Here is a 16,780-nt window from a genome sequence, read left to right on the forward strand (position 1 = left end):
AACTGCTTTCTCAACTCTATTTCATTTTAATTTCTGTCCAATTAGGAAACATCTTCTTAAGGTATTTGCAAATTCTTGTCTAACTATTCCCTGTTGCATATAGTCTCCCCATTGGTCTGATATACCTCTCATGTTTATTGATCAAAGTTAAAAGTCAAACCATAAAAGTGAATAGAGTTAATTACTTTAAAAATTAAAAGAAAAAAAAAAAAGTTAAGTCCTCTGCCTTAATTAATTTTAGCTTTGCAGTAAAGAACATTTGGCAGGGCACTTTATAAAGTACAGATAGTTACAAAATAGCAGATGTGTTACAAGCCGATAATCCTCTGTAGCTAAGGATTTCAATGAGACTTCTTTTTCCACATAGCAGAATATCATTTTTTTCGCTTAAGAGAAAAAAAGGAACATTACAAAGTTAGGATTAACAAGGCAGAAACCAGCAGAGTCTGGAGCATACTTCACTGCTTGCAGTATATCTAGGTTTGCAGCACTGTGGAGTATAAAATACTGAAAGGTGTACTGAAAGGGCTATTTATGCATTTTTCACTTACATATGACAGTATACACTTTCCACTTTTAAAATACTTATGAACAGCAAACCAATGAAAAAGGGGCCTTTTAACAAATGTTTGATACCTACATTCACGCTGCTCCAGGTCCATTCCTGATGTGTAGGGGAATCACACCTCTGCTTAAATCCTTCCTGACCCTTTTACGCTGGATAAAAGAGATGGACCAGTATAACAGAGTTTTTTAAAGCCATGGATTTTGACGCAGTGGATAGAAGAGGCAGATGCCCATGAAGAAAGCCACACCAGGAGCCTCTTCAAACCAGGTCTGTAGGTTGCAGGGGTGGCTTGAACTGCCCTCTGCCTCTGCCTGCTCTGTGCTGGCCCAGCAGTGCCATGCTGTGATTTTTAAGGGTTTACTGATGTTCCTTGCTTATTCTTACAAATATTCAGAAGTAAATACTTACATTCCACATGGATGGGTAAAAGTCAAGATGCTGGCTTTTGTAGGGGGCTTTCTCTTGTCCTTTTCTTACCCTGTCCCTGTGGCTTAAGTGAAGGAGTGAATAATGGAAGCAAAGCTGTGAAGTGCTGGCTGACTAATTTACTGCTTTGGCGGTCAGTGGATAAAGGTATTTGCTTATTGAAAAAAATGTGCAAGATCTTCAGGTTAAAAATGATACATACAAAATGGGATTTTTGTGAGCTGCTTTCCTTCAGGAAGATGATATATGTTGTTTTGTTTACTGGCAGTTTGAAGTTTTCTGAATTTAATTAGAACTATGAACATATCTAAGATGCAATGGAATCCACATACACCCCACTTATGGGAATGAATGAGGAAACACAAGATTTTTTAATGTTTAGACTTCATCTAACCAACCCACATCAGATATGAAGGTCCAAAATAGAGTAGATGATAACTTTATTGCAGAATGCCAGTACCATTTTTCTACATGCATATGAAAAGTTTCCAGCCTTTTCTATTAAGATTCAATGACGATATTCTGGAAAACGTAGCTGGTCTGTCAGATATATCTGGAATACAAACGCATTTTTCCTGGTGCTTATGGGGAAGAGTAAAAATATGTGGGCTTCACATTACCCAAGATCTGATCTTCGTAGTTAGGAAGGCAGCAGAAGAAGAATCCCAAGCATATTTCCATAATGGCGGTGGTCCAGCCAAAGCCGTAGGCCCAGCTGAACATATTGATTCCTGTCAATTCAATTTCAGTGGAGAACTTTACTGGATAAATGACCAGGCCCATGATGGAGAACACAGCTGAAGAAACAGGGGAAAACAAAAAATGTTTAAGCTAACACCCATCACGTTGCCTGCCTCCACAATACCTGTAGCTAAACCCACCCATGTTTAGGAGCATTTGAAAATCAATCCACTGCCACAACAGACTCTATGTTATTTTTCATTGAGAGTTCAAGCGCACACAAGCAAAGACACGGGTATAGAATCAGCTGATGGAAATACCAGTTCTAGTGTGGCTATACCTGCACAAGCTAAACTTGACTTTATGTACTGCCTTACCAGCGACAAAAAGCAAGCCTCCAATCCCTCGTATGAAGTTGAACCGAAGTGTGTCAATGGCAAATGCTATGATGGCCAGAGCAAAACAGATGACTAGAAGTATAAAGCCGACCAGGTATGTGGCAGCAGCAGCTCTTCCCCAAGCTGGAATCAGAAGGAAGATACATTAGAAAGGAACAATGACAACAAAAGAATCCCTTGCAGTATTTTTCTCTGGTTTATAATGAAAAGCTAATTTCAAACAAATGCGAAAAGAAGGTCAGCTCCCAAGAAGGAAAGCAGGGGAGCTTTTTCTCCTCTCATAGGTGAACATTTTAGTTCCACAAGAAATCATTCACTAAATGCAGAATGTCTAAAAATGCCAGATTTGACATCTCGTAAAAAATGCAATCAGGCTTTAGATTTAACAATTAAGAATTGAGATTAAAATGACTGTAAAGATGTAATGTAAAGAATGGACACTCTCCTCCAAAAGTAAATATCATTGCCCCAGCAGATGCCATAAAACCAGCAGCATTTTGCATAGACAAGGATAATTAGACTATCCCTGAAACGAATTAAATTCTTCCTTTAAAAAAAAAATATGTTTATACAAGCACTACCACTCTGGCATGCAAATGTAAAGTTATGGCAATAGTCCATAAATGCCAAAATTCAGGGGTTCCTGCCTTTTCAGCCTTTGTTTAGCTCTGTGCCCTAAAAGGAGCTAAAGATTTGGAATCTGTTTTGTAGGGAAATTTGACCTCTGCTTTTGATCCAAAGTCAGAACCATTTCATTTTGAAAAGCTTGTTCAGGATATTAGTACTTTCATTTTCAAATTATATAACTTTATGTTATAACATGTCAGATCTAAGCATATTGTGTTGGCATAACAACTGAAAAAAAGGTATTATTTATTCAGTATTTTATGTCTTGAGGGGCAACTACTGCTCAAAGAGATCAAAGTGTCTCCTCTTCTGAATGTAAAAAGCCCACTTTGCCACTTTTTAAATTGTGTATGTAGATGGACTAGGCAGTTAAAGTCTGCTGGGCATCTACAGACTTCACCCCCTCGCCTACACTACGTGTCTGTAAGGTGTCAGCTTCTAACCAAGTATATGCAGCGGCAGTGCCGAGAAATCATCACAGCCCAAACAACCCTGATGATAATTATAATTGAACTTAAATGTAGGGCATGCTGATCAGTAAAAGTTCTCAATGGAACTGAGTAAGTTAAGATTTTTGATATCCAGTGACCTGACAATTTGTTTGCTTTGAGCATGTAAGTAATAAGATGCGAAGTGTCCTGCCTTCCCCCTGGCCAGTGTCGGGAAGGCGGGAAAGCCACCGGCCTGTCCCTGGCCAGTGACACCTTGGTGCTCAACCTCTCTTCCCCCAGGCCCCACACCACCTCTGCTATTAGACTAGAAAAACGGATCAGGATTTTCCAAGTCCACTTTTCTTCCCATCAGCCCATCAAAATAAATTTCCCTTTTTGTTTGCTTTTCACCATCCCCCTCCGCTTTATGATCCCTGCTCCATTCTAGCTATTGCACTCCATTTTCAGTTTTATGTCGTGACCTTTTTCTTCCTTACGTCAAAAAATTTCTGTCTGCCTATATAGCTTTTCAACTGTATTATTTTTCCTGTAAGCAGGCAGCTGCCTGAGAAGACTCAAAGGGACAGCAAAGAGTTTACAGGAGGCTTGGAGGCAGAGCAGGTACCTCAGGCAGAATATCAAAGTAAACAGCCAGGAAGAGGAATTTCTCATACTGGCACAACTCAATTTACCCTGTTGAGGATGCTCACTGCTGCGGGCAGCAGACGGTCTGCCAAAGCTCAGCCTTACTTCCTGAGAGGAGCTGATGGCAGAGCACTGTCCTCTGAGGTGGGAGCATCGCCTGGGCTGGGGGGTTCAGGAGGCAGTGCCTGGTGGCCACAGACATGCGTGGTGGCACCTTGCCCATGCCACCATCTCCCTCCTTTGCCAGGCTCGCCCAGGTGTTTTTCCTGAAGTAGCATTACAAATGCTGTGACTGTATGAGAGCAGATTGGGTGCACGCCCAGCCCGGCGGGCATTGGCTGTATGGCAAGAAGAAACACGCTTGTTGCAGGATGCTTACAACTTTAGGAGGCATTGCTTAATCACCTAACAACCAATTTTGTGACTCTCACTTCTACAAAACAGAAAAAAAAAAATCCTCAATATTGTAAGAAAACCAACACGCAGCTCCAGGTAAGGTGATAATTGCACAGAAGAGTCACTGTGGGGGCTTTTTGAGGAACGGTACCCTGACTTCAACTGTCCTTTACAAAAAGTTATCAGTAGTCTAAGACCACAGCGTGCAAGCACCTTACCTTTCTAGGGTAAAAGGTAGCAAAAGCTACGTGTAGGAATAATTGCAACTGTTTCTATATCTGAGATACTTATTTTTCCTTGTGTCAGCCAGGAGCACTAGAGTAGCTTAGCGCCTTTACCGATGTAACTAATACAAATCATTTAAAATGCCGGAATTAGAAGAATTAAAGTGGTCGGAAAACACTGACAAGTGAGTGGCTAATCTGGTCCTAAATCTTTCCTTATCTATCAGTATTGGTTTGTGGGTTGGTTTTTTTGTTTGGGTTTTTTTTTTGTTTTTGTTTTTTTTTTTCTTTAACATAAACGAAGAGCATAAATAAATTGTTCTAACTGCAAAACTTTTTCCTAAAACTGTGAATCCAGGCCAAAGAATGATCACAGGTGCAATACTAACTCAAAGTACACTTCTCTTGAGAGAGATGGCAGGTGAAGGCTGAAAGGATCTAGCCCACCTGTCAAAAAAATCAGAAACAGAAACAGAGGGAGCAGGAGGTTACAGGACATCAGGCTGAGTCTGTGAAAATATTCAGCAATTTGTGAGACCTGTTTTCTCAGCCTCCCAAAATGGCAGTGATGTTTTGGCTGTTTAAAGGTCAAAATGTGCTTATTAGGGGGGAAAAAAAAACAAACCCAAACAAACCAAAAACAAAACAAACAACGAACAACAACAACAAACCAACAACAACAACAACAAAAAACCAACCAAAAAAACCCAACATGTGTGTTTATGTGAGACTGTCCTTAAATACCAGCAGGATCCTGTAACACTTGCATGTTGGTCCTATTTCTCCCCTTTTCAGCTCCTCTATCAGCTGAAATGACATCAATGAACACTATGAAAGAGTTTGTAGGAAGCCACACAGCATCTGCCCTTGAAAACTCCTTCTAACTGGCAATTTTCTAAGCAATTTTGTCTTAAAATAAGACCTTCCTATCCCAAACAGGCAAAAGGAACCCACGTTTTGACGCCTATCTCAGCAGAAGAAGGACAGTCGTTCCAGTTACAGTGTTTTGTACATCGATTTGAGAGAGTCCATACTACGCACAGTGAACACAGTTATATGTGACTACTGGGAAATGAAAGTAAGTGCCTGCCTTCTAAAACTCCCTGCTGCGCGAGGAGACCCCTGAGCTAATTTAGAGACCAGAAAGAGTCCACCCATGCCAGTACAGAGCTCACTTGCTTGTGAGCAAGATAATTAGCTGACACAGTATACAATAACAACGCAGCTTTATTACTCTGCTATTAAAGCTAACACAGTCTAGAGGTAGCATGACTACCTCTTGTATTGCACCATCTAAACACGTTCTGAATATCCTATTGCTCTCTGCAGCCATAGGGAAGCTGATGAACTTTGTTAGAGTGCTGGTACCGAGAATGTGCCTCTAGTATCCTGCCTTCCTGATTTTACTCCCTCATGCGTTTTCCAGTTTACAAAAGTGTAAACACTGTTTGTGCTTCACGGATAAGGCAATAAACTTCCTTGCTCAGCAGTAAGTTGAGCCAAGATCTAGTCTTTCCTTAGCCTGCCGTGTTTCACGCTCCAAACAGTGCCTTCAAAAAAGAGCTGTTGTGCCTTGAAAATAGCATGGGAAGTCTACTTCCCCTATGAAAAATACAAATTTCTGTGTTTCTGGTGTATTTGGTTCAAAGCATGGGAAAACATTCACAATGATGTTCTCATGCCTTTCTTGATCTGGTACCCTCAAACCACACGAGCTACTGAGTCTCTCTCTTTGGGTGACATTTTCTGAAAGCAACCCCAGAGAGTTCAGAAGTACTTCTTTTGGTCTAATCAATAAGAACAGCCTTCCCCAAATTTCCCCCCTGGCTTGAAGCCAAATAAACAACTAGCACTGGAGAGAAAATCAAATGTTTATTGCCAGCTTGCGGACACCAACAATTATCTACAGGTTCTTGCTGACTGATCGTTTTAATACATTGGCCACTGCAGTGAATTGTGCAGCAATTTTAGGAAGGATAGGTTTAATTCAAAAGAAACAGGGAGGGAGGGGAAAGGAAATGTAACAGACTAATATTTTGCTCTGTTATTCTTCATACCACCAAGGGAAAGAAATACAAACCCTGCAGTGCTAACTCTGGTCTTGCAAAGCAATTCTTGCAAGAACTTAACTCTGCCGTGGTGGTGATTCATCCCTGCGTTGTATGTAATGAGAATGTTTCTAGGCTGAGTTTGCAGAGCTCGACCTGTTTTACATCTCTCTGATTAAAGGTAAAGAACATTATTTTGGAAACAAAGCTGAACTCACTTAGGTTTCTCAACCTGACGTTCTTCATCAGGGTGTGGTGAACTCTGCAGAGCACATGCTTCACTTTGAAAAGGAACTGCTTTGGTCAGGTTTCATCCATTTCATTTCAGTTTGTTCTCCTCAAAAAAGTTTCCATGTGAAAGTGAGCATGTCTGCAGAAGAACATGTGTTCTCCTTAGGTTGAATCTTAAGATAGCCCATCAAACTCATTAATCCACAGCTCAATTTATCAGCTGAAGTTTTATGAGCTGTTGGTGTAGATAGATGCGAGCCACTGTCATCCAGGACTCTGAATCACCCATGTTACCTGTGAAACGCTGGACAGTGCAAAATCCTGTCTTCTGGAAATCATGGCTTTGTAACATGCCAACTACGGGAAATTTACATGCTTTTTTTTGAAAACAAGTGAACATTGAAATCTCTGCAAGTGTTTGCTGATCACATGAGCTGACATTGAAATACCAGTGTGCATGTGTTTGTACACAGCCAAGATAAATCAGAAACTATTAAAAGCAGCTTCTTATGAATAAACTGTATGTGCAGACTGAAAGCTATTGACTGAAAATAATTTCAAAGGAAGGCTATACAAATGAAGAAAATGATGTGTTAGTCACGGATAATTTATGAACAGAATAAAATGAGGAAAAAATCAAAGGCATGATTGGGTGTGTATTATTCTGTAAGCTTCTATATTGCATCTGGATCATTCTTAAAACAACTGCATTCTCTGAACATCTTTGTCTTGGGAAGTCAATACTAGATGTTTGGGGGTTTTTGGTTGGGGTTTGTGTGTGTGTGTGTGAAAGTTTATATAATTTGGAGTGGAATACAGAACTTTTGGTCCTTCTGTTTGGCATCCTTTTTGGTAACTCCATTCTTTTCCCCCTAGCATTACTTCTTTAGAATTCATTGGCAGTAAATATAGATTTCTCATTTAACAACAGAGTATTATCTCATAACATGCAGGCCATTTTTATGTGAGCAGGAGCCAGCTTTTAGCTTGCCACCACTTAAGAGAGAACCATGGAAGCAGAGAATGACCTATCTAGGTTCACAGTAAGACAATGTCATTGCAAAAGTTTCTCGGTGATTATAGTGGGTCCCACATAAATGAGAAAGAATTAAGACTTACCATTACCCCAAAATTTTAGATTTTAGATGGCAACAGTAAGGGAAAGAACCTTATGCATAGGCCGTCTGCCAGTAAAACACAGTATATATTAGCAGAAAGCAGTCTGCTCTTGACCATAGCTTAGTGCTAAGGTGATAGCTTAGCTTGACTTGGTGGACTTGAACTCCTTTAAAGCAAAAATCTATTAATTCCCCACCACTGACTTCACTTACAAATATGTAAAGCCTGCATCCGAGGCTTTACAAACTTCTGCAAACCTCTTCTCTTAACTGAGGTAAGCAATTCAAGTTAGAAGCTATTCCAACTTGAATTTGAGGGGAGGAGCAGTTACATCTTGAGGGAGTGGTTCAAATTCATCTCATCATAAGCCCGGGCATGTACAAGCTTGACTTAGAAGCTGGCTTCTGCAAATCTTGTGTTAATGAGGGCTGCTCCCTGATGCTTACTTAGCACTAGGGAGGCAGAAGTGGCAGAGGGCGTAGAGCCATCATCAAAGGGAGCACCAAGGGAGTAAGTTAGCTATTAAAATAATGTGCACACAGTGCCTCAGAATTAAAGGTTTGCTCATGAGAGAGTCAGGGAGTACCCCTATCTCACATTATCTTCAGAAACAGTTGCATACATTGAGAACATCTTGGGATTAAAGCTCAGTTATATACACTTTAATGCTGTAACAGTTTTTCCCTCCTATTTTTTCCTGTTTATTTTAAATTAAAGCAGGATTACTTACACTTGGATGTTTATATGAGAGTGGGGAGGGTCAGGTAAATAAAACAGGTAAGGTATTGATTAATCAGTACATATACATAAGCTCAGTTAATCAGAATAGCAAGATGTACCTGCTCCCTAATTACCCCTGAATTAAAGGTGGGTTAAAATATTTAATGTGACTTAAACTTCCATGATAACACAGGCTGTGAACTAGGACTTTTAATCGAAAAAGCAGAGTGGAACCTTTCCAAAAAGCTCTTTTTAAATTTTATTTTCCCAGAGTCATCCAAGGCTGAAGAACACAGAATTTACATCTCATTTCCATATGCACCAAGTATTGTTCTCATTCTTGATCTGCAGTTTTCATGCTGTGAGCAAACTTTGTTCTGAAACCTTGCCGAAAGTCGCCTTTTGCACTAGGGAGTTTCTTTCTGTTAGGGAGCAGCTATGAATCTGAATCTTATTTTCTGTTAGAACAAAATTTTACCATTTGCAAAAAAAACCCCAACCACACAACATATAAGCAGAAATGGTACTTTGTGTTCACAAAATACATCATAAGCTCTATTTACTCTTCTTGTGAATGAAACAGCTTTTACAATGCATCTTTAAAGTTCTTATCAGTTGCTGCTTATTGCTGATGGAGTTGTTAATGAACTGCACAGAAGCTTCCTACATTTGGGGCCCGTTTTGGGCACAGTGTGCTTATTCAACATAGTAAATGACATTAGAGGTATTCAGTTGCAGATTAGTACTTCAGCAGGACTGTGTGTGATCTGAAGTGTTATTTAGTACCAGTAGAAGGAAGTCAGAAACCTCTGGGACATAGCCTAACACCATCACTACACAACCAGCTTGAGTTCCTCAGAATTTTTGACCTATGAGAGATCTTGTAGTGGTGCTTCACAAAGAAGAAACATGCATTACAATACTCACTGACTCAACGTGTTCAAAGTTGCTCAGAACAATACAAGCTGTCAGTGAGAAGTGATATGGAAATTTAAAAAAAAAAACCAGTGTTTTGAGAGTTTTGTTTCTTTTCCTGCATAACTGGTTTCCTGCTTAAGTAACCTGACTGTTTAACCCTACAGTGGAATTCAAAATCTGTCCTGCAGTCCTTATCACCGTTCAGACTATGGAGAGGTTATTACAGCCCTGCTCTATCAGATTACCTCAGTAAGCTAGAGGAAGAGATGAGGTGAAGAGAAATGAGAGCTTAGCCACAAGTTTCCATATATTTTCAGCCGAGATGCCTGCCGTGTCTGTGAGTGAATGGTACCCTCTCAAGGACTTAAGATCCTGACGATGCAAAGTGTTGAGGATCTTCGCAAAGTTCTCAACACCAGCAGATCATATCTCCCAATGGGGAGATGAGAACCCTCCACACAATTGCTATTTTTCCACCCAATTTAACTGTAATTACTAAAGGGATGTTGGATAATAAACAGTGGGATGCCATCTGCAATTGCTCTCTGTAGAGTTAATTGCTGAAGAGCTTAACTATTATTTAGAAAAGAGTCTGATTAAATGAATCTGCCACTAAATGTATAAAAGGACAAACCCTAAAATTACAAGGGAAAGCATGCTATCAATTGCAGATGAAGAATGAAAATTGCCATGGTAATTAAATGCTCTGCTCTTGATTCCCTTCTCTTACACCTCTTTAGTAACAGTGGAATGTCTCCTACAAGCTGGGGAAAAATCAAGTATGTTTTTTCTTTCTTGTATCAGAGTTCCTGAAATATACTGTGATTGTGATATTTTCATTACTATGTATGTTTAATTTAGCCTGTATTTTCTAGCATTCTAAGTTTTGAATAATGATTGAATATTCTATGTTATTAAGCAACTAATCTTGTAATCTCATTTCTCGCTGGTTACTCAGGAAATGTTGCACTTTTAGGAGAGTGATGACTTCGGAAATTATGTGCTTCTCTATACACTGTCATTAAAACTACCAGCAATCACCAAATATAAATATAACCGTTTCATGCTATGATGCAGCAGGAACAGCAACAAGCTTTTGTTTGTAGTTCACCCTGTGTCAAAGGAGTCAAGGTTTGCCCTGCAATCCAGGCAACGCACAGAGCACAGAGCTGGGCTCCGCCCTGGGCTCTCCCCTGGCCTTCCTTGGCCTGGTCAGAAACCTCCCCAGCGTTTATATCCCAGCCGCAAGGGCACTTTTCCAAATCTACTTGAATTTTACCAAATTTTGCAAACTTACAGGTGCAGAACCTTGACTTCAGGGAAAGTCTGCGACAAAGACCCTGTGACTTGAGCTAGTCCCTGCTTCAAAAGCACAAAAGTTACTTGTTTGCTTCATTTCTGTTCCTACATGCAGACACCCTGGGATGCCAAAGAGCCGCCGGAACAGCCTGCTTCTCCTCCCAGGACCTGCTGAGAGGGGCTGTCTCCATTTCTCTCTGGAAATATCTCCATGTCACTCTGCTTAAGGGTGCTTGCTTCAGCTTGAGGCAAGTGAGGGTTTCCCCACGCCCGGGACTAGGTGCTGGCTGTCAGATGTGATGGGAACACATCTGGGGGAAGGCAAAACAGTTTTACGTAGGCAGCATGGCACTGGGGAAAGCTGGTGTCTGGTCTGTCCTGTGCCCCGGGTGCGATGAGTCACTGGTCTGCTGGAGAAGTTAGTTTTCCAGAGGAAGAGCTGTAGGGCCAGCAGTGCAAGGCCAGTGGTAGATGTAGTACCAAGAGAGGTCCTTTGCTGCTCAGAGACTGATCCCAACCACATAATTGTACCTTGCTGTTGTATCATTAGCTGGGGATTTTTAGTGAGTGATTTCCATTTTGCTATTCCTCCAAAATAATAAATGATGCTTCATCATAGCAAAAGATTCCCCAGACCCAAGAGCCTGATAGAGGCAAAACAGGGAAGAAAATCTTCTCATCAATGGGGTTCTTATGAGACTAAAGCAGAAGATTTCTTTCCTCAAGAGGATGTTATCTTTTGCAGCATTCCCTTCTTTCACTTATCCTGCAGACATACCCATCTGCTGCCATACTTGAAGTAATTTCTGTTCATAATAATCCTACTCTACTAGCCATGCTATCTTGTAGTATTGCATTAATATTCACGGACCAAAATAAAACTGGTATGAGCTAGAACATAGGTACCCATTATTTGCCTGGAAGGCAAGATGCAGGAAGGTGTCCTTTCCAGATGGCAAAATCATTCATCCCTTCACTAATCTCCACAGCCACTAAACACATCCTAGGAAAAGGCTGTAATTGAATACTGATGTGAAAATAACTGAAGATGTGGATTCCACTTGTCATGTGGAAATGCCTTTTCCTGATTTTTTCCTCCAAGATCTCTGTTTGCACCATGCAAATGAGCCAACCACTTCAACCTAAATTTAGAGTTTTATGCTTGCAGTTATTCTGATGGCAGCATATGCATGTGGAAGAGCTGCAGGGCCAGGTGGAACATCAGATGAGACAAGCGTAGCCATGACCTTTTCATCCTATTGTGCATCGCATTGGGACTAATAAAATAAAATCAGTTCTTTTCCCCCAACCGAACCCCCACATGTTTAAACATCTTCAAAGCCTGCAGTGGAATAAATTACACACTGAAAAAGTGTCTCAGGTCTCTGAGACACACCTTGTTCAAGAGACGTTATATATACAAAGGGGTGCTGCGCTAGCTTCATAAAGAGATTCAACCTCTGCATTTTCTTTGCAAACTCAGCCATGTCCCAGCCAGATATATTCCTTATTGTGCTCATTATCTATCCAAAAAGTCTTTGTAAAGGTTCAAGCATGTTATAAGCTTGAGACCTTTATTTATTCCAAGTGTCAGAACATTGCAGAGCTACAGTTTGCATCTCTCAATCCCCCATCCTAAACTCCATTAGTTTCTAGTAAAGCATCCTAATGCCTGAGATATTTTTTCCTAGAAAGCTCTATTTATTTGAGCTAAATATGCTTGAAAAGCAAAAGATTTCTGATAAAGTCTAGATGAGAGTCATACGGTTAAAGCAGAAGATCTGAACTCTTGGAGAAGATAACAGCATATAAACTCTTCATATTCTCACTTTCCACAGAGCTCATAAACTTTGCAGAAAGCACGTGTACATGCTTTCACAGAAGACAACTGTTATTCTCCTGGCTTCCTGAAAAAAAAAAAAAAAATTGTACAGGCATCTTGTTTTCCCTGTGAGGTTTTGAATTCTGTCAGCTTAAGCAACTATTCAAAGTCCACTGCAGCAACCAATGAAACATTCAACCTTCTTCCCTTCCAAACTGAGTGACCTCAACGATGTTGGGTTTTTGTCTTCTGTGTATATACATATGTTAAGCCATACAGCAGAGATTCAAGGGGAATTACACACATTGCGGGTGGAGAATTTGATTTGAATTTGCACATTCTATTGAACAACTTGCAAGAATGTTACAATTACATCTAATTATGATAAGATGAAGATGTCTGTAGTGGGTTAAGATAGCTATACTGTCCAAGTCACATTGAAAATATTTGCTGGCAGCTGCTGGGGGACACACGTGTATCACGTATGTCAGTGAAACCATCCCCCTTGAGAAGGACCCAATTTCAGAACCTACCCAGCCTGTGGCAGATTAGGCAGGGAAGCTGAGAGTAAAGCCCAGAGGAAAGGAGATGGGAACTGTGGAATAGAGCAGGGAGAGAAAGAGTTCATCTCAGGAAAGATGTAAAACACTGTTGTCCTTTCAGTTTACATCACATCTTTTGTCTCTGTGCTCAGGAAGGCATGCAATTACACTTTGTTTACTGAGCACCGTGTTTAGCTTAGCACGAGACAAAGTTAAACATCCCACAGAACATGATGCTGAATGCTTCTTTCCTATGACCTTTCTGGAGCAGTGTGGATAAATGTAATGCCAGAATTATTAAAAACCTATATTTCAGCACCGAGGCATGTAGAATCCGGCTCAACACAAGACCCGGATGCTCACAAGTGAGAAGCTGTCTCATGGCCTGGTCTTTTGGGTGTAATCCAAGACCAGAATCAGGCACCTGCAACCTGTGTGAGGAAAGCCAGGAGCCCCAGAAGAAAAATCCCAACCTCCCACCAACTGAGCAAGGACAGAATGATAGGAAAACCGGAGGACAGGATTGGATCGGAACACATCCCACCTCTGGAGAGGAGGTGTCTGAAGGATGGAGCTGGAAAGGATCTGGACAGTGACACGAGTTTACATCCTTAATGGTCAGATCTACAGCCCTCTTACGGGTCGGGGTAACCCACCCCTGCAATAGCCGAGATGATGAACATTGTAATGCAGAACCTTGCAGAGGCAGAAGCCTGGCAGCATAATCCACTGTCACTTGGCCTATGCACACATTTTTTACATACAGGCTTTACATATTCTCCCATTGGCTACATGACTCCATTGTCCCAGACATACCTTCCTTTTCCATCTGGAAATTTTGTCCAGGAGGGTTTTGAGGATTTGCTTAGGTTTTCTGGGTATTTAGTGAGCTTGAAGAGGTCAAATAATAGATGCATGCCCATTGAGAGCATAGTGCAGTCATGCAGAACATGAACAGCATTTCTAATGCTTTCAGAAGCACCAGTTGGTTCTCAAATGTATGAACTGGAGAATATTCTGCATGTGTGTGCTAAAAGTCCAACATTTCTAACATCTTAGAAGTGCCGGACTTATTGTGGATGTGATTTATGGTAACCCCAGACATTGCAGGATAGTCCACACAGAGGATGATCTCCCTGGTTTGTCTGTAGATGCCGTCCAGTGGGAAACTGCACATACAACTGCAGAATTTAAGCATGTAAGAGTGAGGCAGGGTAAGGAAGGAAGTGAAATGCCAAACAACTGTGTAGGACCTGGAAGCAAGGTGAAACTTCTGTTGTATTATCGAGAGAAGCAAGGTGAAACTTCTAAATACTTTCTGTCCATTCATGACCCAGATAGTGCCTAACCTGGCGATCAGGAGGAGGGCTCACTTTTTGTGGAAACTCAGGACTGAGAAGCCCTTTGCTAAGCATCATGGTCTCTCTCCTGCTCTCCAGCGCCATGTTCCAGAGGCAGCAAACTGGCGTGATCTATGCCCAGCCACCCGGCTGATGCAGGAGCTCTGAGGGCAGGACTGGGCACGATGCTGAATGGAGCGAGACTTGTCCTGGAGCCCTGCACTCACAGAGGCCTGCTGCAATTAACTCGTTACAGCTGAATTTTGTGCTTAGAAGGTAGAGTTTGACTGTAGATTATAATCTTTCAGGAACAATTTTGAAAAGCTGTAACAAAATGATCCCTGAGACTGCTTCTGCAAGTGTTTTTGCACTCATTTTCAACAACAGCAGCTGAGACTCTGAGCCGCACAGAAAACGTTTTTCCTTTTAATTGGAATTAGCATAAATTGTAAGAATGCTTGAACTTTCCTCCTGGCTCAGGCTAACAGCCCATCACTCACAACAACCTGTTTCAGACTGTGGCCAATAGCAGATATATAGAAAAAAAAAAAAAAAAAAAAAAGAAAAGAAAAATAAAGAAACAGGGCATTTTTAGAGTGATCCTTCTCTTGGCCTATTTTCCCAATAGTTTAAACTCAGTGGTTTATAGCTTTTTGCATCTTGCACCTGGGTCAATATGTTTAATAGCATACTTAACCAAAACTCAGTACAAACAAGAAATCCTTTCATCTTTTAAAGCTTTCTTTCATAATCACAAGGAGACTCTTTCACACGACCTGCCTACCAGAGCAGTTTCAGGGCAACATTCTGCAGCCTGACACTCCCTGGGAATATCTTCCTACCATCTTACATTTTTACCTCCCCGTTTCTTGCTGGCACTCAGGCCTGACTTATCATACTAGTGCCAGGCCTACCCACCAACTTGCTGTTTGGACTTTTGATCAGCAGTGGCTGTTAAGTTTTGGAAAGCAGTGATTAGTGAGAACAGGTTACAAGCTTCTTCTACGAGAGGAAGAAAATGTTAAATGCTTTCATATTTTCTGCACAGGTACATTACCATGTGTGGGTTTTTGCACTATGCAACCCACCATCTAAAGCAACTAGGTTTCTTTTTGCACAGGAGTGAGGGAATTTTTCTTCTTCATCCTATGAGTCAAAAGCCTTGATGTACTTCAGTGACAGTCCCCATTGCCCATAACTTCATATATAAATGCCAGATATTAGGCGATACGGTTAGTAGAGCTGAGGGAAGATGAGCTCGGAGATGTGACCCACTGCTTCAGAGACTGCTCCCCGCCACCCTTACAGGCGCTTACCGTAACCCATGAGGGACTCGCAGGTCCATTCCCCACCCTGCTCAGGCCTCCTGCAGCTCTCCCATAACGACGCTCGGTGCACGTAGGGCAAGGTCTGTGACTCCAGCCAGCCCCTGCCCGCCAGCGCAATGATACCGAAGATGACGCCTATGCCCAGGAGCAGGGGTAGGATCCATCTGCACCGCGTGTAGTCGAGGCCGTACTTCACCATCTTCCAGGGCAGGGGGAGGCTGGTGGGATGCGGGTGGCCGTCTCTGCTACGGATTCAATGAGGCAGAGCAAAGGGTGCTTCTGCAAAGCTTCTGGAAAGTGAGTGCCGGTGCCTGCGAGCGTGTGTGCAGATGTTTGAGAAAAGCTTTTTAATCAGGAGGGACACGGCAGGGAGGGAGGGAGGCTTGGAGGGAGGGAGCTCCACCTAGATTCGGATGAGTAAGAGCTGCCACTGAGCAATAACCAGTTGAGCAGGGGAAAAGCTCTGAGGCTGAGTTTATCTGTGGGATCCTCTCTACCCTGATGACTAGGTAACAAATCGGGTGCTGTTCACCCTCGGCATTTAACGCTTTCCTTCCTGCCACTCCCCACCAGCAGGAGCATCTCACAGCTGTGTTTACACCTTTCTGTTTCCTAAGGGATTTGCATTATGGCAGGCGAATACAGGAGACAAGCCAGGGAACTATTTGCATTAGAGGGTGGTTGCTTCTGAGACTTGCCACCTGGAGGCTGAAAGCTGCTTTTCTTGGGCCCCATTTTACAATTAAAAAAAAAAAAATTCCTCTAGCTGCTATAAAGCTAAGGCAATGAAGAATGTGTGACTGCTCTCCATCCCCCTTTTGGGACATAGCTGCAGGGGAAAACAAACAACAAGGTTTACCATTAAAAATATAGTACGGTCTGGGTATAGCCTTAGTGGGAGAACGAACACTGAGCTGTGATTTGACCGTGCCTTACAAATGCTCGCTGCGCGTGGCTCTGGCTGTATATGCGCGGCCCGGGGCCTGTCGGAGCCTGTCTGCAATGTGCTGTGAGAGC

The 16,780-nt window shown here is 41.9% G+C and overlaps 1 protein-coding gene across 1 annotated transcript; it reads right to left on the bottom strand.

The window, feature by feature from the left end:
• Positions 1 to 1,488: 1,488 nt before the first annotated feature.
• Positions 1,489 to 16,071, bottom strand: LOC104643082 (p53 apoptosis effector related to PMP-22). The gene is made up of 3 exons (XM_010312278.2): positions 15,752 to 16,071; positions 2,053 to 2,196; positions 1,489 to 1,791 (listed from the first exon to the last, which is right to left on the bottom strand). The coding sequence occupies exons 1-3, from the start codon at positions 15,960 to 15,962 to the stop codon at positions 1,577 to 1,579; spliced, it is 570 nt and encodes a 189-aa protein (XP_010310580.1). The 5' UTR covers positions 15,963 to 16,071; the 3' UTR covers positions 1,489 to 1,576.
• Between the last annotated feature and the right edge of the window lie 709 nt (positions 16,072 to 16,780).

The sequence above is a fragment of the Balearica regulorum genome, chromosome 3 (assembly GCF_011004875.1).
Source record: "Balearica regulorum gibbericeps isolate bBalReg1 chromosome 3, bBalReg1.pri, whole genome shotgun sequence".
Lineage (NCBI taxonomy): Eukaryota > Metazoa > Chordata > Aves > Gruiformes > Gruidae > Balearica > Balearica regulorum.

Excerpts from the sequence above, each read along its gene's own strand:
- LOC104643082 (XM_010312278.2), bottom strand. The coding sequence starts at position 15,962 with ATGGTGAAGTACGGCCTCGACTACACGCGGTGCAGATGGATCCTACCC. Across the intron at positions 2,197-15,751 it reads CGAGTCCCTCATGGGTTACG|CTTGGGGAAGAGCTGCTGCT; the intron begins GTAAGCGCCTGT and ends TTCTGATTCCAG. Across the intron at positions 1,792-2,052 it reads AGGCTTGCTTTTTGTCGCTG|CTGTGTTCTCCATCATGGGC; the intron begins GTAAGGCAGTAC and ends CTGTTTCTTCAG.